The sequence below is a fragment of the Rosa rugosa genome, chromosome 7 (genome assembly GCF_958449725.1).
Source record: "Rosa rugosa chromosome 7, drRosRugo1.1, whole genome shotgun sequence".
NCBI lineage: Eukaryota > Viridiplantae > Streptophyta > Magnoliopsida > Rosales > Rosaceae > Rosa > Rosa rugosa.
The window spans coordinates 16,550,904-16,578,802 of NC_084826.1; the positions used below are offsets into that span (position 1 = coordinate 16,550,904).

A 27,899-nucleotide genomic window follows, 5' to 3' on the forward strand; every position below is an offset into this window, starting at 1 on the left:
CGGTGCCCAAAGCCAATCTGGAACTAAAAGTCATCACCATTGCAGTTGGTTAATATATAATTGCAGCCACCGTTCTCAAGAGTATGGAAGTTCTAGCTTGATTGAGGTCTGAATTAGATGAGTTTTATGGTATGATTTTTGGGTGGCTGGCTAATTTCGGATTAAATTCTTGTATGAAATCTGGAAATATCAAGACATTCTTATTGCTTGTGTGTATATAAAATCTTTCGAGATGTACCTGATCTTTCGAGAATTGAAGTGTTAAAATGAAACATTAACTAAGTATTGATATTTACATCAGGTAGTGTTATGGCTAGCTTGATGGTAGAATGGTTTCATAGGTTAAGAAACCGGTCATCTTCTCGATGGTAAGGACTAAAGATGCTGTAGGACCATAAGCACCAATAATTTCCTCAAGCCTTAATTTTTGATGGGGGCCAGGGACCTGCAAGTGGACAAATTATAGGTTGGTTGGTCAGTGACCAATAATTTCATCGATCAAATTAATTTGTCGGGATTTGCGTCTGTGGAAGTTTCAGAAAACGAGAGCAAATAACCAATTCAATTGTTATATTAGGTTCGTTTCAACATTTCATTTTTGCCCATTCAATTCATAAGATTAATTGAATTTCAACTGTAACAGAGTAAAGGCTTCAATTCAAAGAGTTTGATGCTTTATTTTTGTCGACAATATATTTGATCCAATCACCTTTGGTGTCTAAAGCCATCACATGATCTGGAACTAAAAGTCATCACATTTACATTCACTCTGTTCTCCAACCTGAACTCTGTTCACTTTGTAATCCACGGCTTGATTGATGGGCCGTGATTGAAGCTTGAATGAAACGAGAATTTACGGTGTTATTTTTCGGGTGGCGGGGTGGCTAATTTAGGATTGAATTTTTGTATGAGACCTGGAAATATCAAGACATTCTTATTGCTTGTGTGTATATAAAATCTTTCGAGATATACCTGATTACAGAATTGAAGTGCTAAAATCAAACGTTAACAAGGTATCGATATTACGTTAGTATGGTTAAGAAACCTATGAAACCAGTCCTCCTCTCAAAGACTAAAACCAAGTTCGATGTCTACAGGTGAAGATGCTGCAGGGCCATAAACACCAATAATTGCCTCAAGCTTTACCTTTTGATGGGGGCCAGGCAGCTGCAAGCCTGCAAGTGGACAAATTATAGGTTGGTCGGTTCAGTGACCAATAAATTCATCGGTCAGATTCGTAGGGATCTCTTTGCCAAAAAAAAAAAAAAATCGTAGGGATCTGCATCTGTGGGAAGTTCCAGGAAATGAAAGCGAAAAAGCAATTCACTCTCTTTCCTGTCCTGGAAATAGCAAACAAACCCAGTACGGTAAGGTAAAATTTCACCTCTTTCACATGTGAAAAAGCAAACCCAGCATGTGAAAAAGCAATCCACTCTCTTTCACATGCTAGTACATTCTGGTATGAAGAGACTCTTTTTATGTTTCATCATCAAAACGACACACACTCTGTGTTCAACTTTTTTGGTTTTTCACATTATCAAGCCTAGCTAGCTCTTAAGGCCAAGGGAGATTCATCTATCCAAAAGTCTCCTCGATCTCCAAGGCACAATACTCTGGGTCTGTAATAGCTGAAGCTAATGGAGTTCTATCAGTATGTCTTTGAGGTTAGAAACATATTCTACTCACTATTTCATATACAAGTTGTATATATCCTCCAATATTTGTTTTCGTTGGTTTTGATTCGTTTTTGTTTTCCTCCTCTATGTTTGCATATTGAAACAATAATAATTGAAAGACGATGAGGATGATTATTGTGATTAGTGCGGTAATGGTGCAATGGTTCGAATTCGGTGTCATAGCCTGCCTTAAGTGGATATGGAAGAATTGGTTCATTATTGTGGTGATTGTGACATGGAACGTAATAGCCAGTCTTGGGTGGATATGGAAGAGTAGGTTCAGTTACACGGTTGAAACCCCAGAGCAGATATCAGAGGGTAATCAGGAACTGGTTGACGTCGTTGAAACCCCAGATCCAATATCAGAGGATCATCAAGAACCGGTTGACGTCGACGCCTCTGCATCATCAGCTGAATCACCAGCTCCTACGTGGAAGCATGATGTGTTTTTGAGCTTCAGGGGTAAAGATACTCGTAAGAGCATCACATTCTCTTTACACAAACGACTGCAAAAAAGGAGAATCAAAACATTCATGGATGACCGAGATCTTGAACGAGGGGATGTTATTTCTGACGCTCTGCTAACGGCAATTAAAAAATCAAGGTTTGCAATTGTTGTTCTCTCTCAAAACTATGCCTCTTCCGCTTGGTGTTTGGAGGAACTGAGACACATTTGTGAATGCATGAAAGGAGACGACAAAAGAATTCTACCACTTTTTTATAATGTGGATCCTACTGATGTAAGACGTCAGAAGAGCAGTTTCGGAGATGCTTTAACTATGCATGAAAATTCTAGGCGACACGGAGAGAAGGTGAAGCAGTGGAGAGATGCTGTAACAAAGGTGGCAAATTTCTCCGGGTGGCATTCAGAGACATTTAAGTAAGCTTGATGAAAACTTTTTTTAAATTAGTAATACTTGTGCTTTTGAATTTATCATTAATCCCGTAATGCTTACTTGCAGCAATGACGAAGAACTTTTGGTTAAAATTGTGGAAGAGGTGTGCAATAAATTACGACCGACTGAACCTGTGTTAAAAGTGTCCCTCGGAGATTTTGAAGAATTTGCAGCAACAAAAGAAGCCATTGATAAGGTCATGGAGGCGCTAAAAGATGGTGAGGCCACTACCATTGGAGTCTACGGCATGGGGGGCGTTGGAAAGACAACAATGGTGAAACATGTAGGTGTACAAGCCGAAGAAAAAAAGCTTTTTAATAAAGTGATTATGGCTGTCGTATCCCAAAAACCCGACTTGAAGAAAATTCAACAGGAATTTGCAGAAACGCTGGGCTTTGAACTCAAGGAGAAGACGGAAATTGTAAGAGCCCGTGAATTGAAGGAGAAAATAATGAGAGAAACCGGGATCCTCATAATCTTGGATGACATTTGGCAGAGAATAAAGTTTTCAGACATTGGAATTCCGAGCCACAACGAACTTCAAACACGCAATTCCAAAGTCCTAATGACCACCAGAAGATTGAAAGTTTGTAAGATGATGGGGACCCATGCAAAAATTCCTCTCAATACCTTATCAGAAGAAGATTCTTGGCGCTTATTTGTGAGGGAAGCGGGGATGTCTTCTGACAAATCTTCCAATTTCTATGATGTAGCACATGAGGTGGCAAGAGAATGTGCCGGTCTACCAATTGCTTTGATAGCAGTTGCGAGGGCCCTTCGAGATGAAGGTTTGAACAGATGGGAAGAAGCTGCAGGACGACTAAAAGCGTCTCAACCTCCCATCCGTGAAGATGAGAAAGCTGTGTTCAAATGCATAAAGTTAAGCTATGATTTCTTGAAGGATGATGAATTGAAATCATGCTTCTTGCTTTGCTGCTTGTTCCCAGAAGATTATGATATCCCAATTGAATACTTGGTCATGTATGGAATTGGGAAAGGAATGTTTCGAGATTTAACCATGCTACAAGCCCGAGAGTCAACATATTCAGTGGTGCAGGACCTTGAAGATTCTAGCTTGCTTTTAGGCGGTAGAGATGACGGATGTGTAAGGATGCATGATGTCATTCGGGATATGGCAATATTAATGACATCATTATCTGAAGACGGCCAGCGGTTCTTGGTGAAAGTTGGCTGTGAATTGACGAATTGGCCAGAGATTGATGCACATAAAGGCTACTCTGCAATCTCACTAATGAAGAACAAAATTTGCGAGCTACCAGAAAAGTTGGTATGTCCAAATCTCCAGATTTTATCACTACGACAGAATGCTTCTTTAAATGATATCCCAAAATCTTTTTTCCAAAGTCAGAATGAATTAAGAGTCTTGGATCTTAGCAACACTCGTATTTCATTACTACCCCAATCAATCGTTTTCCTAACCAACCTTCAAGCTTTGTATTTAGATTATTGCAGAAACATAATGGACACTTCTGTAATCGGAAAACTTAACAAGCTTGAGATTCTTAGTATGAGAGGAACTGCTCTGAAAAAATTGTCAAGAGAAATAGAACAACTGACCAATCTAAGGATGCTCGATATAAGTGCTGCAGCTTTATCCTTGGGAGGAAGTATTTGCACAATTCCATCTAAAGTGATATCAAAGTTGCATAAATTAGAAGAGCTGTACATGCAATATGGATTTTGGGACTGGGGGAGTAAAATTGATGGAAAAGGAGAAGAAACTAATATTGGCTTTGATGAATTAGCTGGTTTATCATATTTAAGAATTTTGAAAGTTTGCATATTAGATGCAAATTGCATCCCTAAAAGTGTTAAGGTCGAACCGAAGTGGGTTTACTTTGATATTAGTATTTGCAGCGGCAAGAGTGGACAGGGAATCTATAACATCCTTCGATCTGGTAATAATTATAGATCCTTGAGTCTTGATAGTACTGACACAACCATGGGAACCCTTCCGGACTGGTTTGTCAACGCTGTGGTAAAGAAAACTGAGAGGCTGAGTTATAAAGAATGCACAGGGTTGAGTAACATTCTTGTGGAATATGACCGTGGGAGGTTGCATGGACTGAAAGTTCTCTCTGTAATTGACTGTGAGAACTTGAAAGAATTGATGAATGCAATAACATGTGTTCCAGATATGCGTATGCCTGTGTTTGAGAACATGGAAGAGTTGCATCTGAAAGAGCTGAATGACCTGGAGGAGTTATGTGTTGGTGAGTTACCACCTGGATCTCTCTGCAGTCTGAAATTATTGAAGGTCCATCAGTGTCGTAACTTGGAGAAAGTACTGTTGCCATCAAATTTGTTGCAGAAACTACCAAATTTGGAAATACTAAACTGTGAGGAAAGTAAAGTGGATCATGTGTTTGAATGTAAAGGATTTGAGCCAGATCAAACAAAACTGAGAGAGATGGAGTTGCGAGATCTAGATTTAATAAGAAGCATATGTAATGGTCCTGCTCCACGCCGAATGTTCCAGGCTCTAAAGCAATTGGTAATTCACAATTGCAACTTCCAAGGAAGTCTCTTCACATTTGATGTAGCTCAGTGTCTTTTTCAATTGGAAAGCCTTGTTGTATCCGAATGCCCTGTCTTGGAAAGAGTAATCGAAGCAAAGAGGAAAACATTGAACAACAACAAGACCGTTCTTCCAAAATTGAAGAACTTATGTTTGCAATATCTTCCAATGTTGTACAAGGGAAGTGCTACTGTTGATTTTGTGTGTCCTTCATTGGAAACCTTGCATCTGAGGGACTGCCCCCACTTGTCATTTCCACCCTCCTCTGCTTCTGACTACTTCCACAGCAGGAACCCAGTCAATGAAGATTGGAGTCTGTTTCTCCGATTTAAGTATGCCGCTGGGTCATAAACTCAATTCATTTTTCTTGTTCTCTTATAGTCTGCTTATATAATTGGTAGGGTAGTTTGAATTCCTGCTAGTAAACAAATAGAAATTAAAAGCTGTTTTGGTGAGTGATCTATATATAAATAGAGCTTTTCCATAATCAACATTATTTATTTGCTTAATTTCTCAAATATCTTAGAGATTATTTATTTTGCTTTCTTAATCTTTTCTTGCAAACGAGTTCCGCTTTCAAAAATTTAATTGTTTGTTGGTTTCTTCAGCTTTTAATGGAAATTTTTTGATTTGTTGATTCTATGTCTCCTAATTTCATCACAATTGCGTGCATGCTAGGGTAACTGGCTAGGAAATAGGTAGCCAGATTTGCATCATGTTTGAAGGCTTGCTTTTGAATAAGCGAGCTCTCATTGTTTTAGTGAATGATATTTGTCAGGTTTGGTTGTTGTTTGATCCTCAGATATATGGATGGTTTTAGTTTTATTAATATTTCTGATTTAAAAAAAATTGAAAACGAGTTTTGACTACCAGTACCAGCTTATTTTTATTTTTTACTTTTGCAATCAACTGACTGTCGCAAAATTTGAAAACATAATCCTTGTTGTATTCATTAGGCTTGTACCAATGGCACAGAAACATCAGTATTTGGTTCTGAATAGATTTCACTTATCAAATTAGCTAGATTCATTTCAACATTTTATAGGTCCCATTCAATTCATCAGATTAATTGGAATCCAACTGTGACAGAGTAAAGGCTTCAGTATTTCCAAGAAGAAACATGAAGAAAGCAAATCTGAGTGAGAGGTCGCGGCCTCGCTCCAGAGGGAGAGAACACATGAAGAAAGCAAATCTGAGTGATAGGGCGCGGCCTCTCTGAGTGAGAGGACGCGGCCTCGCTCCAGAGGGAGAGAACACATGGAGGAAAGAAGGAGTGAGAGGTCGCGGAGGGAGAGAACTCATGGAGAAAAAAAAGTCGGATTGATAGGACGCGGACTCCCTCCGGAGGGAGAGAACGAGTTCTGGTTGGAATTCAAATAGGGAACTGAAGCTTCCAGAATCGACGAATCTCGAGCCAATCACTCCTGATTTGTCCTCACCCATCCGAATTTCAGGTAAGCTCTGTGATTCCCAAGCTAATTGAGTGTGGAGATTCCTACTCCGACTGCCTCAACTAACTGGAACTATTTGCTTCGTGTACGGCTAGGGATTTTATCATTCTCGAACTTCCGGGAACCTACCGATGACGAAAAGAGGTAGGTAGCTTCAATTTTAGCAAGTTAGATGATAAATCTGTGGAAATTGAAATGTTACTCAATTTTCGTTGATTTTTGTTTGGTAATAGAAGGATGAAAATAGTGGCCGGAAGCTTGATGAAAGCAGTGATCAGACCTGGTGGAGGTGATTCAACACCTGAAGATGGTGATCAGGTTGGGCTTACATTACGCTTTCTGAAGCCAGTATCGCAATTGAACTGTGTGTATAAAAGAAAATGGTGGAAGCTAGATTAGTTTTTTCGATTTGCAGGCCATATATCATTGCACTGTTAGAACATTGGATGGAGTTATTGTTGAATCTTCAAGATCAGAATTTGGTGGTGAGTTGAATTGTGTGTCATGAAGCACATTATTGACAAGTCTATAGAGATTACTACAGGAAAACTTTATATTTTGCCTTACAATTATATTTCTCTGTAGCCTTCTATTACAGTGAGAGTGCTGTTCGTTTAGTAATGGGGAATATGTAAAAGCTGGTTTGGTTGAGTTGGAGCGTTGGAGCTATAAAGCAACAGATGAGGTACCTTGATATTTTTACCTTGCCTTATTGTATTATGAACTCTTACTGAATAAACGAAAATGCAATATGCAGGTTCAGCTTGGGATGAACTCAAGCATACTAGGCAAGCCATTGGATCCCTGGTATCTTTTAAATCTTATGTTTTACCATTTCTTTCTACTTCCAGTAACAATGGTGAAAGCAATAAATGGTAAAGTTGTCCTGAAATTTTACATTTTTCAGGTAACATCAAAAACCCAAAAAGACACTTGACAAAATAAGCCATGACCTGTGCCCAGTAAGTAATGTGTAAGCAAGGAATTAGTAAATACATTCAAATCCATTAACCTCCTCTTCAATCATACTCATGTGTGCTTGATTTTATGTTTTTGAAACGTGGAAGATATTCTGAATTTTAGGTGCTATCATTTTCTGACCATGCTTCAGTCTTTGGATTTGTTGTTTTGAATCGGTATAGTTGTTTTCCTTCTCTTTGTTATGCAGCAGGGAACTTGATTTCATTTCTTTTAGTTGTTTAGGGACTGCAGATCCAAAAAAACCAATATACTGAATTTGTTTACTTGAATTGGTTTGGTCTTTTGGATTCTATCTGTACTCATAGTCAGTTCGTTGTAGTTGAATTGGTTTAGTTGTTAAGGGACTGCAGATTAAAAAAAAAAAAAAAAAGCATCTGAGAAATATATACATGTGATTTCCTGTTGATTTTCATATATGGTCTTATTCATATATTATTACTGTTGAAGTTCATATGTTGTTATTCAATTACGACATATATTACATGAATCATGGACTATCATACCATGCTCCTTTGTACATTTTATTATATATACCTTGATGCTAGCCTCAGAATTTGCTTACTCAGTACTATATCCTTCTCCTGCTTGCTCAGTCTTTGAGTCCAGGAACAAGGTAATTTAGTAGGTTTAAATTATCAGGAGTTTGTGATTGTGTATCTCTCTGTGTGTGTGAGGTAGCTGGATTTCTCATACTTTTCACTAGCCATCACCTTTGGTATTATTCCATTGTTGCTTCTTCAAAATACTGAAATTCCCTCCTGATTGAATATATAGCCAGAGTATGTAACCATCCCTTCTTTAAATCTATGATAATGCACTTTTGCCTATAGATAATGAACTACAGACTCAAAAACTTTTGTCTCAGTTTAGGAGAATAGAACTTTGAGGTTATCTTAGATATATCCAAATGTTTACAGTTGATTTTCTAATCACATGTTAACTTACCTTTCTTTTTAAATTTCAAATAGGGTAAGATCCACGTGATTGCTGCCAAGAAGTTGTCAGCGAAAGGTGGTGACTACGAAAAGAACGAAATTCAGCGGCTTCAACACATTCTCTAAAAGGTCTGATCTTTCCATTGGATACTATGAATTTGTTATGACTTATGATCAAGTCATGATTGTTCCGCATCTTCAATGACATGCTAGGGTTAGGTTCTATTAGAAGTTGAGCTTGCCATGGATGTCTTATTGCTTACAGTTTGAATTCCAATTCTGATTTATAAACTTTGTAATTTAATATTGGAATTGGAATATTTAATGTTTAGATTGATTTTGTTATGCGGCTTTTGAATGCTTCCGAGTTGTTGTATGAAATGTTAGCTGAATTGTACATTTGAAACTTGAATTTTCTCACGTGGAACAGAAGAAAATTTTTTAAAGATGAAAGGCCTTTAGATTTGGAAGGCAGTTTCTTAATCTTTTTTCCAAGAAAGGTTTGCCCATTAAGTTTTACTTCTTTCTTTTCTTAAAGACAGTATTTTTCATATTGATCTTTGGGTTTATGACTCTTATAGTTCTATTCAATTTCCCAAGTTTAATACTTTGCATAACTGATTTGCTAAAACTTAATTGTGATTGAAATGGAACATATGAATTCAATTTTAAGCTTTTGTTTTGTTCTACTTTTGTTTTTTTTCCTTTAAATCATACTTGAAGCTTATTCAAATGAGTTGGTCTTCTCATACATTGCTAATGTTGTTTTAAAAGACATGGAAGTTGAAATTTAATGGTGTTGTACTGTTTTTGGCAACTGGCTGCTTGCAGTCTTCAGCACTACAAAATGGTTGAAACGAAACTTCAAGCTCAACAAAAGGAAAGTATTCTATAATGATGAACTGGCGCAGAGCCAGAACAGGAGGAGGTGTCCGAGCTGCATGTTCTATGTCGAAAAGTCGGTTGGTTGCTCCTACATGAAGTGCAGGTGATGAGCTGAACTTGGTTCTCTGCTAGCTGATTGTGTTGGTTTGGATTTTGAAAATTGAAATGCTTAACTTGATTGAGTACTGGTGCTTTTCTGATATTGCTTTCATTTGTAGTTTCCTGTCCTATTTCCTTTGGGTCATATTTTGTTACACTAGTTGATAGTTATCACCTTGATTGCAGATTCGCGGGCTGGTAAATGTTGACTTTGCTGATATAAGGGCTATAATGGCGAATGCAGTTTCTTCATTGATGGGGATAGGATCTGCAACTGGTAATTTTTGATCTACTTACTAGAATGTTTACAGTGCTAATATGATGTCAGAGTCAGAGGCTTCACTTATGATTTTGGACATGATTGTGCTGGAACCTAATTACCATGATGGCATCACTGTGGCTAACCTTGTGAAAATTACTGTTGTGAATGACATCAAGAACTTCTCAGTTTATGGGGTTAGTGTGTGAGGAGGAAGGTGATCTAATCCCAGGTTTGTTAGAATTTAAATATATAGGTATTTGGTCTTCAATAAGGTACAGGATAAGCTTACAGAAATGTTTTTTTGATTGGATGTTACAAAAGAGGGGGAGTGCCCTTTGCTGATATTATTTATTTATTTATTTGTTTTACTGAGAAGGATATCTTAGTTCTGGAGATGGTCTGAACACGTAGTTTTAGTTGCATTTTCCATGTAATGTGATTTGGAGTGTGCATGGCGAAAAGTTTGATACTAAAATGACTCTGTCATCAACATAGAGAATTCAAATTTCTTAGTGGTAGCCAATCCCATCTTCTAGATGCATGTTCCTCTTATGCTTGTTAGTTGCCACTCTTGTTCAATGCAGAACTGTGCATCTTTTTTGTTTTGGAAAAATGCAGAAAAAATAAAATGACTGGAGTTCTGTGTGAGTTAGCTATCAGCTGTGAGATTTGCACAAAATATTTACTTCGAGGGTTATAAGGATGATGTGAAATTTCTTTGGGTGCTTTTCAAGATATAACATATATCTCCATTTCTGCTTTCTATAACATGTTCACCGAGTTATCTATACTATGAATTGTTTTGTCATGTGATTGGTGCATTAGCAGTTCATTTCATCAGAGCCTATTTCCTTGTGCGAGGATAATTCACCCCATTTTTTTTTTTTTATGTAAGGAGATAACTGTCTTTTTCTTTTTTCCTTCCTCTTTGGGAATAGGGAAGACAAGGGCAAGAGATGCTGCGTTAAATGCCATTCAATCACCTTTATTAAATATTGATATAGAGAGGGCTACTGGAATTGTCTGGAACATAACTGGTGGAACTGATTTGACACTGTATGAGGTACCACTTCTTCTGATTGGCATAAAAACTTATTACCAGAACTTCCTGAATTCCAATATAATTATTCCCCATCTACTGAATTCTCCAAGTTGTGGTTTTTACTCACAGTCTGTTATGAGACATCTCTCTTCTGCTACATTCTAATTTTGGGTTTTCTTATAGGTAAATGCTGCAGCCGAGGTTATATATGATCTTGTTGATCCAACAGCAAATTTAATATTTGGAGCAGTGACAGATCCATCACTCAGTGGTCAAGTAAGTTTTGTTGCTTTCTCTAAAGTCTGCAATCCTACCCTTGGCACATTATGACCTGATCACATCTGCATTAGTTCAACCCCATAATATCTTACTGTACCAGTAATGTAACAAAGAGGATAATCCAATTGATGGGAGAGTTCTTGTGAGGACTTAATGAGGACTTTCAAATCAACGGTTGGATGAGTGTTTTAAAATTTAATTAAAATATTATTTTTTCAATCCAACTGTTTTTGAAGTCCTCATTAGAGAGAGAACCCCATCAATAGATATATGCTTTTACTTGTTCCCTTTTCTTGAAAATCTACTTGCCAGAAAGGAATTGCATTCGTGCATCTAAAGGCATATTTTATACCTTAATTTTCTCATTACTAGGTATAACTATAAGCAAATAGATGATATATCCTAGTATGTGGTGGTATTTAGTTTGAGAACCTATTAAATGTCATGTTGCTTGTCTTGGTTTCATTCAGGTTAGCATCACTCTAATTGCTACTGGATTCAAATGCCAAGAAGAAAGTGATGGGAGGCCACTCCAGGTATTCCTCATAGCTCACTCTATCTCACTTTCTCCATAAGCCTCCCGGCAATTTTATTAAAATACCAAATTGCAGGCACAAGGAGACATTACCCTTGGAATCAATCAAAGACCTTCCTCCTTCTCAGATGGTAGTTCAGTTGAGATTCAAGATTTCTTGAAGAAGAAAGGACGCTCACGTTATCCAAGAGTTTGAAATGCTTCCTTTTTATTCCAATGAGTGCCTTATCTGAGGCCTCCCAGCCTCTTCATTACCACATCAGCATCAATCTGAGGAATTTAAGTATGCCTCTTTAGAAACTAGATGATAGATCCTCGATATGTCATTTGTTAGTACTTAGTAGTGGTTTCTAGCCTTCATATATTAGTGCACACTCGTTTGAGTATTATGTCTATGTTCTCCTTTGTTCCCTGAGTATTTGAATAAAAGCCATTGGCGTGTATAGAGTTTTCTATCTAGGAAGTGAGGATAGAACCTATGGAGAAGCATGAATTGCTTTGCTTCAGAGAAAATTCTTCTTTGTTACTTGGTATCTGATTTTAATTTCAGCTTTATTTTATTATCTTCTCAGAAACAGACGCCATATACATTTCTGCAAAGCAAAATAAATTGATGGGTAAACATTCAGCATTTTTCCTAGTCCATGATTCTTGTGGCTTTCACGAGAGAGAAGAAGGAAATGTAACTGGTTCCTGTCTCTACCTGCCTTCAAACCTGGAGGGCTGGAGATATGAATCTTGATGAAGAATCTCATCACATATCACCTGAGAATGGCTACCAAACAATCACTTGATCACTTGTCACTTCATCTCAATATCTTATCAAAAGGAGATTCTTGGAGCTTATTTGTGAAGGAAGCAAGGAAGTCTTTTGACAAATCTTCCAATTTCTATGTTGTAGCGAGAGAGGTGGTTAGAGAATGTGCGGGTCTACCAATTGCTTCGATAGCTTCGAGATGAAGCTTTGGACGGATGGAAAGAAGCTGCTCGACGGCTGAAAGTGTCTCAACCTCCCAACCCTGAAGATGAGGGAGATGTGTTCAAATGCATAAAGTTAAGCTATGATTACTTGAAATCTGATGATTCCAAATCATGCTTCTTGCTTTGCTGCCTGTTCCCAGAAGATTATGATATCCCAATTGAATACTTGGTCCAGTATGGAATTGGGAAAGGAATGTTTCAAGACTCCACAACATGCTAGAAGCCCGCGCCACAACATATTTAGTGGTGAAGGCCCTTAAAGATTCTAGCTTGCTTTTGGACGCTAGAGCTGACGGATGTGTAAGGATGCATGATGTCATTCGGGATATTGCAATATTAATGACATCATTATCTGAAGACGGCCAGCGGTTCTTGGTGAAAGTTGGCTTTGAACTGAAGAATTGGCCAAAGATTGATGCACATAAAGGCTACTGTGCAATCTCACTAATGAAGAACAAAATTTGCAAGCTAACCAAAGAGTTGGTATGTCCAAATCTCCAGATTTTATTACTACAGCACAATGCTTCTCTAAATGAGATCCCAAAATATTTTTTCCAAAGTCAAAATGAATTAAGAGTCTTGGATCTTAGCCACACTTGTATTCATTACTGCCCCAATCAATGAGTTTCCTAACCAATCTTCAAGCTTTGTACTTAAATTATTGCCTGAACATAATTGACATGTCTGTAATCGGAGAACTTCACAAGCTTGAGATTCTTAGTATGAGAGAAAATGCTCTGAAAGAAATGTCAAGAGAAATAGGACAGTTGACCAATCTAAGGATGCTGGATGTCAGTGCTCAATGTATTCGCACAATTCGATCTAAAGTGATATCAAAGTTGCATAAATTAGAAGAACTGTACATGCAATGTGGATTTTGGGATTGGGTTAGTAAAATTGATGGAGAAGGACAAAAAACTAATATTGGCTTTGATGAAATAGCTGGTTTATCATATTTAAGCACTTTGAAAGTTTGCATATCAGATGCAAATTGCATCCCTAAAAGTGTTGAGGTCGAACCGAATTGGGTTTACTTCGATATTAGTACTTGCCACGGCCATATTTCAGAGAGAATCATTGAGAACTTTCGATCTGATGATTCTGGCCATAATTGTAGATCCTTGAGTCTTAGTAGAACTGATACAACCATAGGAGCCTTTCCGGACTGGTTTGTCAACACTGCGGTAAAGAATACTGAGAGGCTGCGTTATGAAGAATGCAAAGGCTTAAGTAACATTCTTGTGGAATATGACCATGGGAGGTTACATGGACTGAAAGTTCTCTCTGTAATTGGTCGCTGTGAGAGCCTGAAAGAGTTGATGAACGCCATAACATGTGTTCCTGATAAGCCTGTGTTTGAGAACATGGAAGAGTTGCATCTGAAAGAGCTGAATGACCTGGAGGAGTTATGTGTTGGTGAGTTACCACCTGGATCTCTCTGCAGTCTGAAATTATTGGAGGTCCGTCGGTGCTGTAACTTGGGGAATGTACTGTTGCCATCAAAATTATTGCAGAAACTACCAAGTCTGGAAAAACTACTCTGTTCTGATACTAAAGTGGAATATTTGTTTGGATGTGAAGGATTTGAGCCAGATCAAATAAATCTGAGAGAGATGGAGTTACAGGATCTACATGTTGTAAGAGGAATATGTAATGGTCCTGCTCCACGTTGAATGTTCCAGACTCTAAAGGATTTGGTCATTCATAATTGCAACTTCCAGGGAAGTCTCTTCACATTTGATGTAGCTTATTGTCTTTTTCAATTGGAAACCCTTATTGTGTCTCGATGCAATCGAAGCAAGGAGGGAAACATTGAACAACAAGAAGACCATTCTTTCAAAATTGAAGAACTTATAATTGGAATATCTTCCAATGTTGTACAAGGGAAGTGGTGCTATTGATTTTGAGTGTCCTTCATTGGAAAACTTGCGTCTGGAGGACTGCCCCCACTTGTCATTCCCATGCTCTGCTTCTGACTACTTCCACAGCAGGAACCAAGTCGTTTTCAATGATGTTCGTCAGCAGAGACCGCTTTCCAAACCGGTAGTGTTAAGGTATGTCGCTGGGTCTTAAACTGTTATATTCATTTTTCCTTTTCTCTTATAGTTTGCTTATATAATTGGTAGGCTAGTTTGAGTTCCTGCTAGTAAAACAAACAGAAATAATGGGCTTTTTTCGTACATTATTTATTTGCTTTCTCAATATATCTTAGAGATTATTTGTTTGCTTTCTTAATCTTTTTCTGCAAACGAGTTCCGCTTTCAAAAATAAATTGTTAGTTGGTTTCTTCAGTTTTCAAACAGTGATGCAATTTTTTTGATTTCTTGATTCTATGTTTCCTAATTGCACCACAATTGCGTGTTTGGGACACTCATGTTCATTATTGACTTTAAAGATACCATTGACGTCATAAGTAGAAGCCATTGCTGCAGCTGCAAAAACAAGGATGAAGACGAGGCTGCAAAAACAAGGATGAAGACGAGGTTGAAGTCTTCTTCTATTCACCAACTGTAGCTTCTGAATGGGCAGAACACAATGCTTGTAAACGGTGGTGATAACAGGGACCCTAACCTCTTATTTATACAAGTACTAGTCCTAAGAATCCTCCCATAAAGGTTTTCCTTAAGAATCAAGTCTTGTATCTAAGAATCCTAATGCATCACAGTTTAGGACTTTCTTGTAGTCCAATTAATGGATTCCTAATCCAATGATAAATACACTATCACATTAGATATCTAGGTTGATTCTTTTCCAAATCCATGTTGTATACGATTTAATGTATTTGATGGTTTCCTTGTTACTCTAGGATAACTTGTGATGAGTCCACTTTTGATCTAACAATCTCCCACTTGGACTATCACTGGTTATCAAGGACAACCAAAACTGAATAACATTAACTCGTTCACAACCAACTGTAGTGTGCACCAGAATAAGGAAAAGTCTCAAAATCCATTCAACATGGTCAAAACACAGTAGCTTATGCAGAGCAAGGAAAAGCATACATTTTAACAAAAATGCAGCACTTCCAGACCACTATCATAAGCTCCTGCATTCCACATATGCTATTAAAACAAAAGATGCAGTATATGAACATCGCGTATTACCAGAAGATCATATACCTGAATGGTCCAACTGAATGTTTCAAAATGAAACTCAAGCATAACTAAAAACACTGATGGTCTTAATGCTTGTACTTTAAACTGAAGGAACATGTTCACTGAAGTTACAAGACCATCTGACATTTAGGTAAATCAAGAACACAAAATAAAAGTTGCAGAGAATTTTAATAAAATTGTAGTAACACAATTTGAATGAAATACCTCGAGAATTTTTATTGATAATCAAAAGTTCAATAATACATAAATTGTGATAACTGAACTGAAATCACAACTATCAAAAAATACATAGAACTCAGAAAATTACAAAACTTATAATTATTTGCTCTTAGCTAAATTTGGCTTGTTTGGCTCCAATTTTGCTGCAGCTGGTCAACAGTCTCTTTTCTGCGCGGGCGTGCCAGCACCGTTCGGGTGCGGTCGTCGGGGATGTCCCTTGACCTGACTTCTTTTCAAGCGATTGTAGACGAGGAGAGCACCAACCTCGTCGTGGGATTCTTTCTGCCTCGTGGTGAGGACTTTGCTGAAGTTTCTTCTTGTTAACACAATCGATACTCAATATTGTAGATCGAGCAGAGCGACATCACCGGGAATTGTTGAGATCTTGCTAAAGCGTGACTTTAGCTTGGCTGGGTTGCTAGGGCGTTACCCTTGCTTGGCTGGTTCTGTAACCGTTGTGGTCGCGGCACTACCGTCGGCTCCCGAGGAGACTAAGACCGAAGCACGTTGACAAAGGGTTTGGTGGCACTGAAAGTCGGCTTCTGAGAAGACTAGGACTAGGAGTGTGATCACCGGTAAGAGAAAGAGAAAGAGAAAGAGAGGGAGAGGAGTTGCTCTTAGAGAGGTTTGCTTTAGAGAGAACTTAGATCATCTTAGAGATGTTGTTGTTGAATGTAAATGTGCGTCTTAGAATGAGAGGAGAAGGTGTTTATATAGGGAAGAAAAAGAAGAGTGAAATGATGAGTGGAAGAAAAATAATGAAAGTAGATCTAAGTTCTCTTGTAAAATATGGAAAAGATAGAGAAAAGATGGAATGAAAGCAAAGCATGAAGGTGCAGCAACATGGAAGTGGTGATGATCTATTAAAGAGATTGTCTTGAAAAATATATCCAAGGAAAAAGAAGAAAAGCATCTAGCTTTCTTCATGTGGGTAGGAAACATGAACATGTGAATATTGAGCTGGTTTTAGGTCAGTTTCTGCCCCTTTATTCCTTCAATTATTTCTCCAACAAGAATTCCGATTTTGACCGTGACCTCTTCATAACAAATGTTCCACTATGAGTGTAGATCACCCTGGTCAAATTTCAGAGCTTTTCATATAGTGGTTGGGCCGGAAACGCTGCTGGACCTCTTACAGGTCCAGTTTTCCAGTTTTGCTTCTGCAAAAGATTGGACTGATTGTTTGAAGGCCTTCCACTCAAAAATATCTCTGGCACTCTTCATAAGAAATGATCCTTGGGCTGTCTAGAATGGATCTGGAAAGTTTCAGCTCATTTAGATTTCATTTGGTTAGTCTGCCGCCCCTCCTTCCTTGTTTAGCTCGGTTTCTCCTAGCCGAAGTAGGAAAATGTGCTAAAGTTGACTTTTCATGTTTCCATGCTTCCATAGTAGGCTTTATTTAGCCTCTAAATATATATTTCGAGCTTGTCGACAAAATATAGCTTGAGCCACTGACATTGGCTCAATTTCTCCAACACATGCCTTGTCAGGCCAAAATGTTCATTTTGGGTCCAAACATTGCCCCCCAGACCTCGAAGTCAAAGGTCCTCGTCTTGACTGAAGAGGTCTTGAATCAACACTACTCTTATAATGTTTTTGCTCCAAAGCCACTTGTATTGGCTTGACTGATAATACTTGACTGATTCCATATAGGCCTCTAAATAGGCCATAAAGCTTGAATGCCACAATCTGGATTGCCTTTGTCATGAACTGACGCTTCCTTTGCCAACTTTATTGCCCCCCATGGATCTGGCCAAACTTGGGCAGGTTGTAGGAGATCAGAACTTTAGCGTGCCCCCCATGCGAAGGAGACTGCTTTTGATCGCGAATGAGGATCCTTCTCTTCCTTGGTGGTAGCTTCGCCATGTGTATAGCAACATGTATCTGCCTTGTTCGCCGGCTCTCTGTTGATTTTCTCAAATGCAGGTGTTGAAGCCGCTTTCTTGCCTAGATCAAGGCCTATAGTACTTGGCGAAATAAGATCCAGAATAGCAAACTGTTTGCTGTCATTTAATCCTTCGCGAGTCTTATGCCGAAGAGGATGATTGGATCATGGTTATCGACATCATGACGTGTGACCAAGTGAAACCACCATAAGAGCTGCAACTTTAGCATCTAAAACCGCATCGGTTTTAATCATGTTTTATTTAAAAAACATCAGGCCACTATGCTGGCCCCGCGGTGGTAGGAAAAGGTGGAATATCTTCACTGTCGCCTTAGATGCGAATCTCAAGATGGAATAATGACTCATTAATTTTTAACCAGGGCCACTCACTGGCCCAGCTAATAAATTAATCTCCAGAAAGATCTGAGCTATAAATCGAAGTGTAATGGAGAAGTATCTCTGCTGTCGCCTTAGATGCGATTCTCAAGATGGAATAATGACTCATTAATTATCAACTAGGGCCACTCACTGGCCCAGCTAATAAATTAATCTCCAGAAAGATCTGAGCTATAAATCGAAGTGTAATGGAGAAGTATCTCCGCTGTCGCCTTAGATGCGATTCTCAAGATGGAATAATGACTCATTAATTATCAACTAGGGCCACTCACTGGCCCAGCTAATAAATTAATCTCCAGTAATATCTGAGCTATAAATCAAGGTGTAATGGAGAAGCATCTTCACTGTCGCCTTAAATGCGATTCTCAAGATGGAATAATGGCTCATTAATTATTAACTAGGGCCACTCACTGGCCCAGCTAATAAACTAATCTCCAAAAAGATCTGAGCTATAAATAAAGGTGTAATGGAGAAGTGTTCCTCACAACCCAGAAATGGCATCCAAGAAACCATTCGTTATCGATCAGGCATATGAAATCACTGAGAAAGCCGCATTCACCTGGCAGACTAACATGAGTGTTCGATGTAGAAGTCAGACCGGAGAGGAGAAAAGTCGACTGATGGGCTTTGGTGGCGGCGATAGTCAAGCGAGTCTGGGTCCCACACCTCGCGATCGTTTGCCAGATGATGCTATGGCTTATTATGCGCTTCCCATCCGCCGTCCCATCCCGGCTCTTCTCCGGTCTCCTGCCGATCTTGGAGGTTGGGGCCAGAAACATCATAGAGTCAAAATTGGTTTCTGGCCCTCAATCCAACCTCCTGATGTAGCCTGGTACAATGAGGTTCGTGCCCGAGATTTGGCTCGCTGGCGCGTAGTAGGCATTGCGGATGCTATTGACTTGTGTCTTCAAATTCCCGGCGGCCTTAATCGCGCTCCTCTCGCCGCGGCATTTTGCTTATGGAACACCGCCAGCAACACTTTTGATTTCCGCTTTGGGCAGATGAGTATTTCCTTATTGGATATTCTCGCTATCACGGGCCTACCCATCCACGCGGCACCATATGTTCAAGGCCAATTTGATGACGAGAAATTCCCGCTGCAGATGACTCAGACAGGTCGCAGCATTCATAGCAGATCTTTCCCGTCTTGGCGAAATTACTACCGCGGACATCATGACGAAACCGGGGGAATTGCCTTCCTCGAGTGGTGGCTTTGTAAGTTTATTTTCTGTACTTCTGCTGGTAAACCAACTGGCACTTGGTCCTCTTTGGCCACTGCTCTTTATAATGGCACAGTCGTTGGCCTTGGTCAACCGGTTCTGGGTTCGCTTTATCGAGCCCTTTATCAAGTCGCTATGCATCCATTCGAAGTCCAATCCTCAGGCCCCTTATGGATTCTGGATTTCTGGCTCCAGACTTATTTCCCCCATTTTCGCCGACCAGACGTGCCAGCAGTGCCTCCAAATGACGTTCTGTTGGGCCGGTGGCTCTGCCGCGAGGGAAGGTATGAATCTCCGGCATTTTCCGAGTGTTTCTCGTTTTTGTATCTTCTGGATGAGATGCCGGATGTGAAGTTGGTGGTAAATAGAAGATTCCCCGCGATATTGGCAAATGGGTTTCTTCCTCGCCCGGGTCATCGCGAAGAAGCTATGATGATGTTTCGCCGCACTATTTCTTGCTCTGACATTCAATTGGCCACGGATGAACTAAGTTACGAACTTTATGCACCCAATCACTTTGCTCGTCAATTTGGGTTGGCCCAGTTGGTACCCTGGCCTTTGGTTGATTCTGCCAATTACTACACCTCTTGGCGGAGATCAGCTCCGCCTGGGTCTGCCCCCTTTCAGAGTCAGTTTACTTTGATAGTGATTCCCCCTTGGATCAGAGCGCTATACCCCCTCAACGATGTCGATGATGACTATGCTGATTGGTGGAAAGAAGTGTCAGTGAACTGTTGGGGCATGAATAACTGTGACCTTTTCGCCATCCTTTTCCGCGACTTGGAACATCCCTTTGCCGTGGACAGCGACATCCTTGAACAATATTATGCTGGCGAGGCTCCGCCTCCTGTTCCTGCTCCTCCGCAACATCAACCTGTTCCGCCCTCGCAGCCACAAAGGCCCTCGCGGCAAGCACAACCGGGAATACAGATTCGTGAACAATGGGCATCAGTAAGTTTCCAACTTCCCTCACCATTTCTTTTCCTTGGCTTGAGTATCAATCCTTATTGCTAAGTACATTTGTTTTATTTCTAGCGTACCAACCGGAGCAGGGCAGCCTCTACTCAGGCCTGGAAACAGAAGGCAGTATCCGAGGAGCCTCCTGAAGGGGAGTCCTCTGATGATGACGATGTGAGCCTTGTTGAGGTAAACTGCCCCAGACTAATTCTGACTTTGCACATTTGGCTTTCCAGACCCCTTCTATTTTCTGAGTTGTGATTCCTCTTCTGTGCAGGTAATTGCTGCTCATACTTGCAAACGCGATCGAGCTCAATTCGTCGAAGAGAGTTTTGAAGATGACGAACCTCTGTCAATGCGGCTGGTAAGCTCTGGCCCTGTCTTATCCTTTTTAAATTTTAGAATCTGGGCAGGATCTTCACTGTGTATCTTTTGACAGGTCCGTCAAAGGACCACTAATCCCTCTCGCCTGAGCGAGGCTGGACCCTCAGCCACTGCAGAAGAACCAACTCTCTCGCTAGTTCAAGCATCAACTAACCCCGTGGCGCCTCTTCCGTCTCCCACATCTACAGAGCATCTGCAAGGTCTTACCATTCTAATAACGATCTCTGATGACGACTCCTCGGAGGATGAAAGCGTGGAAAGCCACTCTGAGACTTCTGCCGCTTATGAGGAAATGATGACGACAAAGATTCTCGCGGCACTAGAGGTTCAAGAGGTGAATGAGGCGGGGCCTCTTCCTCTTGGTGACCACGTACCAGATATTGACCCGACAGCTCGAGAGGTAAGCCACTGTTTGGCCAATACTTTCCATTTCCCTTTGGATCCAACCCCGCTCTCTGACATTTCTGAATCTAATCAGGATTCTGTTTGTACCGAGGAGGTGGCTACAAACGCTGAGGGTCCTATCGGCCGGACAGTCGCCCAAGAGATGGAAAATGATACTGACGGTGGTGGTGCCCCCCAAGTCTCGCGAATAAATGAGACAACCGTCGAAGCCGAGGGCCCTGTGCTTGAATCTGCTCCACTTGCCCATGGTGAGCCGCGAGTGGAGTTTCCAGATTCTCCCGCGGCTGAAGGGACATACCAACCTATTGAAGATGAAGAAACTGAGGAAGCTGTCCACCCTTTTGCATTGGTGGTTCGTGATCCTGTAGCGCCTCCGCCGCCTCCTCCTCCTACCAGATTCGAGAGATTGATGAGGGTGTTGGAGGTAACTCCTCTTTCTACTGTGGATGAGGCTAAGATGGTGCTTCGCGAACATCTGGGTCCTCAGGTATTGGAGACTGACATCCTCTCGCGAGTCTTGGAAGCCCTAAGGTATCTTTGCCAGGAGAAGGCATTGACCCTGCAGCAATTTAGTGCCATTGACGATCTGCTGAATGAACTTGGTGAGGCCCGCCAACGTCAACCGGCCACGAACGCCCAGGCTCACGACACTCGAGAGGCTTTGAATAGCCTCTCTCGAGAAATGGACATCTCTCGCGGTATTTTAAATGAGCGAACCAACCGCCTGCGGGAACTACAAATCCAAAGGTCCGACTTCAAACTTCGGATCGAGGACCTCCATACCGGTTTAGCCTTTGTTGAAAACGCGATTGCTACAGAAGAAGCCCAACTCGATGAACCTCTGGCTGCTTCTGAAGAAATGGGCCGCAACCTGGCCCATCTCAAAGAACGGGCCACTCAGGCCGAAGCAAGTGCTATTGCGGCGAAACTCCGCGTGGAGGAACTTTGCTTGAAATTGAGCTTTGCGGGCCAATCTCTGTAGGCCCCCTCGAAAACCGTTCGGTCTCCTCACATACTGTTAATCCCTTCTTTTCCGAGATTTAAGGCATTAATCACTCGTTGAAAAACAACAGTCGTGAAAAAATAATCTTGTGACAAGAACAGTTACCTCCTCGAAAACCGTTCGGTTTCCCCACATGCTATTAATCCTCTAATAATAGCTAACTCCTCAAAAACCGCTCTTCACATGCTGCTAATCCCTTTTTTCCCGAGATTTGGAATCACTAATCTCGATTTATTGACATCGGTTTTGAAATAGAGCTTCATCCAAGGGTGGGGATTTGCCTGAAGTCCCTATAAATAGTTGTATTTCAGGAAGGGAATACTCACAACAACTTTTCTGAAATATTCGAGAAATGGCCTTTCAATCCTTGCTTCTTTTTCTCCTTCTTCACAAATCTTCCCCTCAAGAAATGACCTTTAGCCTCTAAATTTTAGGCTTTATGGCGTAATCTTAAGCCTGGGTTAGGCCTCATGGCGTAATCTTAGGCAACCCCTTGTTTCGTCCTTCTGGAGTTCTGCAACAAAAATGCCAGGCTTCAGATTGGTTTAGAAACGCGAGGGGGCTCCGAGTGTGGGATCCACGATCATGCGAGATCATCTTTGTCATAATCCTACACACGGAGCGAAACGGAGAAAGGGAGGACGGCCACTCTGAGGTTCGTCTTTCCTCCTCTGTTTCCTTCCTTCTGGACCTGGCCCGTGTTGTGCCCTCCAGATGGAAGGGGCTTTGGTTCTCACCTCCTTCTCCCCCTTTCTCTTCTTGATAGAATCTTGGAGGGATGAGAAGGGATGGACTCTTTGAAGGAATGGGTTCAAGCTACAGAATGGTTGTTCCTGTACTTCACGTCCAGCTAATGGTGGTTACCAAGGCTAGAGGGGGTGCAGAGACTCAAGCTGATATTTTGTTCCTTCACTCTCTGCCCCTCCAGGAGATAATGGCGCGGCTCAACCCGGCGTTGGATTCCATAGCTGCTTCCAATTGAGGGGGCTTGGAGGCTCCATTTTCTTTCACTGGAGTCTCCCATTCTCATGAATAATGGTGTTGGCCAAGCTTATGTTGTATTCCTCTACCGCTTCCATGTAAAGGGGGCGCGGGGGCTCCGTTACTCCTCTTTTTCCTTCCCTGAAGTCTGCCCCTCCTTGGGATAATGGCGCGGCTCAACCCGACATTGGATTCCATAGCTGCTTCCACTTGAGAAAAGATTCAGAAGATATCGGAAGATTCCTGTTTTGTATTCTAGCCACTTTTGGCTTTGTAATGAATGTACTGCTTTTGGCCGCAAAGCCACTTTATGAATACAATAATATTATCTTATCCTGATATTCAAATATCCGTGAGAAGCTGAGTCAACGTGTCTCGCAAGGCCCCAAATATAGGCCCCCATAGTTGTATATTGAAAATAATATGAACTTTTAAAATATGCTCCGCATCAAAAAGAGCCTCGCGGCGATGTTTTTGAGGACATATGTATCTTTTGGATCCACTTGCTGGCTCCCAACTCAAAACTCTTAGCGCCAATAATCCATTCTTTTCCGAGATTTAAGGCACTAATCACTCGTTGAAAAACAACGGTCGTGAAAAATAATCTCGTGAAAAGAACAGTTACCTCCTCGAAAACCGTTCGGTTTCCCCACGCGCCAATAATCCATTCTTTTCCGAGATTTAAGGCAACTTTAATCACGCTTTACTGACATCGGTTTGACTCTTTAACCATCCAGCAGGTGGAAATGCTTTTCCGAGACTGTCTGTCCAAGGGTGGAGATTTGCATGCCCATATCTTCCTCCACATTATAAACCCAAATTTCCAATCCCAAAATCATATCATCAACTCGAATATTTCTAACAGCAATTACTCATCATCATCACTCTTCAATTCTCGCATTCTCTCAATCCATCACCAATGGAACCACAAACCCAGCAACCAACCGAGGATGGAGGAAGCAACAAAGCAGCCGGGAGTAGTGCTAACATGCTTTGTAGGCGGAACAGGTGGAATCCCACTACAGATCAGATAAGAATCCTCAAGGAGCTTTTCTACAATAAGGGAGTTAGGTCCCCAACTATAGAGCAGATTCAGAGGATCTGTCTGCAGCTGAAATGGTACGGCAAGATCGAGTTCAAGAACGTCTATTTTTGGTTCGTGAACCAAAGGGCTCGGGAGAAGCGGAAGAAGAGGTCCACTTCGGATGTTCATGTGCCCATGCAAAGATCAGGGCTTGTTGGTGATGACAATGGTACCAATTGGAAACCTGAGGATCAGTATATTAACTTCGAATCTTCTGCATCTGCTTCTGTTTCTTCAGCTGGTGTGATTGCTTTTAACGGGCAGATGGGGAACTATGGTGGTTATGGATCTATGAACATGGAGATTGAAACCCTTCCTCTGTTCCCCATGCATGGTGAGGACATCTTTGGCAACATGAAGACTACTTCCAATGGAGGTGGCGGTCACGGTGGTGGCTCTCACATTTCCCTTGAGCTTAGCCTTTCCTGCGAGGGTAAAGCTGGAAAAAGTTTCTGGAGCCGCTGACTCGGCTTAGTAGCTTTGCGAGTGTAGGAACACTTAAAATTGTCCCCTAAGAGTTGTATTTATGACTTTTTTTTTTTTATTTTAGCCATAAATTTTTAATAAGTAGCTGAATTCAATAAGACAATGTGAATCAAGGTTTAGACATGCGGCCCAAGTATAGTCGCCTAGACACAAATTTTCTGTCAAATCCTTTGGGCAACCTTACTGAAATGGCCAGGTGGGGGAGGGCGAACAAGAGAGGCAGAATCCATTTTGGCATGAGCTACCCCCACATAGTGGTTTAGGCCCATTTGCACGCACTTCTGGATTCAAGAACCTGTCATGAACGTTGTCCCCTTTCTAGACACCATTTCACATAGGCTATACTTACTAAGATGTGAAAGGTCATAAGTGTGAAGACAGTTCAACAAGTGTTAATAAAAGCCGCCCTTAACCTTAAGGGACCTGAACTAGGTACCAATAAGGAGTTTAGGCCAATATTAACAAAAGAGACTTCACCTATTCCGTTATGATTCACAAACCCTTACCAAATGCAACTTTTGGTAATTAGAAAACTAGGCCATTTTATTTATTTATTTATTTATTAAAAGAAAACTAGAAACGAAAAAATTAACAGAAAATTAAAAGCAAAGAAAGAAAGAAGCTAGCATCACCATGTTTGGCTAACCTCTAGAAGACCACGGGGGAGGCCATCTATGCTTCATTCCAAGCTCTGATGTATCAAAATTTGTAGGGTAAAAATCCCTCCTGTGAGAGCTTGTAGGAAAAGAACAAAGATACTTCTCGTCGAAGAATTGGAAGCAATTTGGCTCGTAGGAGGAGTAATCTTGCCCCCCAAGTATCTTTGTTGGCATAGAATTAGCCACAGATTGGCCATTATAGACGACCACTTGTTGGTTTGAATTCTCATGATCAAGAGCCTCAAAAACAACAATTAGGTCGCCTAGATCATATTTAATCACCGCTTGGCTATTAGAATTTTTAAGAAATTCCTTTTGGTGATCAACAGAATGAACATGGGCTCCATCTTGCCCCCCATGCATCTGATCAGTAGCCACGTATTTGGCTTGATCAGTGGAGAAATCAGATATTTGTTCAGCGACAACTTTCTTGTCCGAAGAACAATCTTGTTGATGACCTTCTCCATGCACAGCCTCTGTGTAAGGCTGTGACTCACCTGTGAGGCCATTAGGTTGATTGCCACCTATAGGCGAATCAGCCTCATAAATGACCTCTTCTCGAGCGTTCTGCTCAATTTCTAGGTCCCAATCGCGAAACCTCTTCTTTGTTTTTGCGATCAAAATGGCCATGTCCCTGGCTTGCTTTTCTTTATTCCTCTCGATGTTGGCCATGATGATCGCGAGCTGTTCATCAATGCTTGCCCCCTCTGGGATGGGAATAGGCATAAACTCATCATTAATGGCAGTATCGCCAGTGGTGGCAACATTGACCATCTATTTACTTTAGGAATTTCTTTTGGTAAAGATTTTCCCCTAGCATCCCAATGATGGTGAACATAAAAAGACTCTGGTGTTGTCCCACTTGTCCCACTGGGCGTGCCAAAATGTTTGGCTCCAATTTTGCTGCAGCTGGTCAACAGTCTCTTTTCTGCGCGGGCGTGCCAGCACAGTTCGGGTGCGGTCGTCGGGGATGTCCCTTGACCTGACTTCTTTTCAAGCGATTGTAGACGAGGAGAGCACCAACCTCGTCGTGGGATTCTTTCTGCCTCGTGGTGAGGACTTTGCTGAAGTTTCTTCTTGTTAACACAATCGATACTCAATATTGTAGATCGAGCAGAGCGACATCACCGGGAATTGTTGAGATCTTGCTAAAGCGTGACTTTAGCTTGGCTGGGTTGCTAGGGCGTTACCCTTGCTTGGCTGGTTCTGTAACCGTTGTGGTCGCGGCACTACCGTCGGCTCCCGAGGAGACTAGGACCGAAGCACGTTGACAGAGGGTTTGGTGGCACTGAAAGTCGGCTTCTGAGAAGACTAGGACTAGGAGTGTGATCACCGGTAAGAGAAAGAGAAAGAGAGGGAGAGGAGTTGCTCTTAGAGAGGTTTGCTCTAGAGAGAACTTAGATCATCTTAGAGATGTTGTTGTTGAATGTGAATGTGTGTCTTAGAATGAGAGGAGAAGGTGTTTATATAGGGAAGAAAAAGAAGAGTGAAATGATGAGTGGAAGAAAAATAATGAAAGTAGATCTAAGTTCTCTTGTAAAATATGGAAAAGATAGAGAAAAGATGGAATGAAAGCAAAGCATGAAGGTGCAGCAACATGGAAGTGGTGATGATCTATTAAAGAGATTGTCTTGAAAAATATATCCAAGGAAAAAGAAGAAAAACATCTAGCTTTCTTCATGTGGGTAGGAAACATGAACATGTGAATATTGAGCTGGTTTTAGGTCAGTTTCTGCCCCTTTATTCCTTCAATTATTTCTCCAACAAGAATTCCGATTTTGACCGTGACCTCTTCATAACAAATGTTCCACTATGAGTGTAGATCACCCTGGTCAAATTTCAGAGCTTTTCATATAGTGGTTGGGCCGGAAACGCTGCTGGACCTCTTACAGGTCCAGTTTTGCTTCTGCAAAAGATTGGACTGATTGTTTGAAGGCCTTCCACTCAAAAATATCTCTGGCACTCTTCATAAGAAATGATCCTTGGGCTGTCTAGAATGGATCTGGAAAGTTTCAGCTCATTTAGATTTCATTTGGTTAGTCTGCCGCCCCTCCTTCCTTGTTTAGCTCGGTTTCTCCTAGCCGAAGTAGGAAAATGTGCTAAAGTTGACTTTTCATGTTTCCATGCTTCCATAGTAGGCTTTATTTAGCCTCTAAATATATATTTCGAGCTTGTCGACAAAATATAGCTTGAGCCACTGACATTGGCTCAATTTCTCCAACACATGCCTTGTCAGGCCAAAATGTTCATTTTGGGTCCAAACATGGCTCCCACTGAACTTAAGAACCTAAACTAGGTAAAACACCAATGTTTTCAATATGTTTCTTGAAGGCTGCAACTGACAATGCCTTAGTGAATGGATCTGCAAGCTGAAAGTCTGTGCTTATACTCAATACTGAAATTTCACCATGCTTGACTCTCTCCCTCACACTGTAATACTTGAGGTCAATATGCTTTGAGTTATTTGACTTTTTACTGTTTTTACTGAAGAACACAGCTGCCTCATTGTCACAATAAATTACAAGAGCATCAGAAACTATATG

At 40.9% G+C, this 27,899-nt stretch overlaps 2 protein-coding genes across 7 annotated transcripts; both read left to right on the forward strand.

The window, feature by feature from the left end:
- Nucleotides 1-1,295: 1,295 nt before the first annotated feature.
- Nucleotides 1,296-10,787, forward strand: LOC133719867 (probable disease resistance protein At4g27220). 6 transcript variants are annotated; one of them, XM_062146056.1, is made up of 14 exons: nt 1,296-1,664; nt 1,796-2,556; nt 2,639-5,443; nt 6,201-6,565; nt 6,658-6,706; nt 6,796-6,880; nt 6,978-7,047; nt 7,148-7,247; nt 7,320-7,369; nt 7,470-7,524; nt 8,512-8,607; nt 9,310-9,466; nt 9,649-9,953; nt 10,663-10,787. In XM_062146056.1, exons 1-4 carry the CDS (start codon nt 1,638-1,640, stop codon nt 6,328-6,330), a joined length of 3,723 nt encoding a protein of 1,240 aa, XP_062002040.1. In that variant the 5' UTR covers nt 1,296-1,637; the 3' UTR covers nt 6,331-6,565; nt 6,658-6,706; nt 6,796-6,880; nt 6,978-7,047; nt 7,148-7,247; nt 7,320-7,369; nt 7,470-7,524; nt 8,512-8,607; nt 9,310-9,466; nt 9,649-9,953; nt 10,663-10,787. The 6 variants fall into 6 exon arrangements, with proteins under 6 accessions (XP_062002040.1, XP_062002041.1, XP_062002042.1 ...); XM_062146057.1 differs by lacking the exon at nt 10,663-10,787 and having other exon boundaries at nt 7,470-8,322; nt 9,649-10,321; XM_062146058.1 differs by lacking the exon at nt 10,663-10,787 and having other exon boundaries at nt 7,470-7,535; nt 9,649-10,321.
- Nucleotides 10,788-11,789: 1,002 nt separating this feature from the next.
- On the forward strand, nt 11,790-15,315 carry LOC133719872 (uncharacterized). Its single transcript, XM_062146072.1, has 2 exons — nt 11,790-14,615; nt 14,957-15,315. Exon 1 carries the CDS (start codon nt 13,182-13,184, stop codon nt 14,232-14,234), a length of 1,053 nt encoding a protein of 350 aa, XP_062002056.1. The 5' UTR covers nt 11,790-13,181; the 3' UTR covers nt 14,235-14,615; nt 14,957-15,315.
- Nucleotides 15,316-27,899: the final 12,584 nt, after the last annotated feature.

What these genes read in the sequence shown, in the direction of transcription:
- LOC133719872 (XM_062146072.1), top strand. Translation starts at nt 13,182, where the DNA reads ATGAGTTTCCTAACCAATCTTCAAGCTTTGTACTTAAATTATTGCCTG.
- LOC133719867 (XM_062146056.1), top strand. Translation starts at nt 1,638, where the DNA reads ATGGAGTTCTATCAGTATGTCTTTGAG. An exon ending in TGGCATTCAGAGACATTTAA is followed by an intron (nt 2,557 to 2,638) that starts GTAAGCTTGATG and finishes GCTTACTTGCAG; the next exon opens with CAATGACGAAGAACTTTTGG. An exon ending in AGTCTGTTTCTCCGATTTAA is followed by an intron (nt 5,444 to 6,200) that starts GTATGCCGCTGG and finishes CAACTGTGACAG; the next exon opens with AGTAAAGGCTTCAGTATTTC.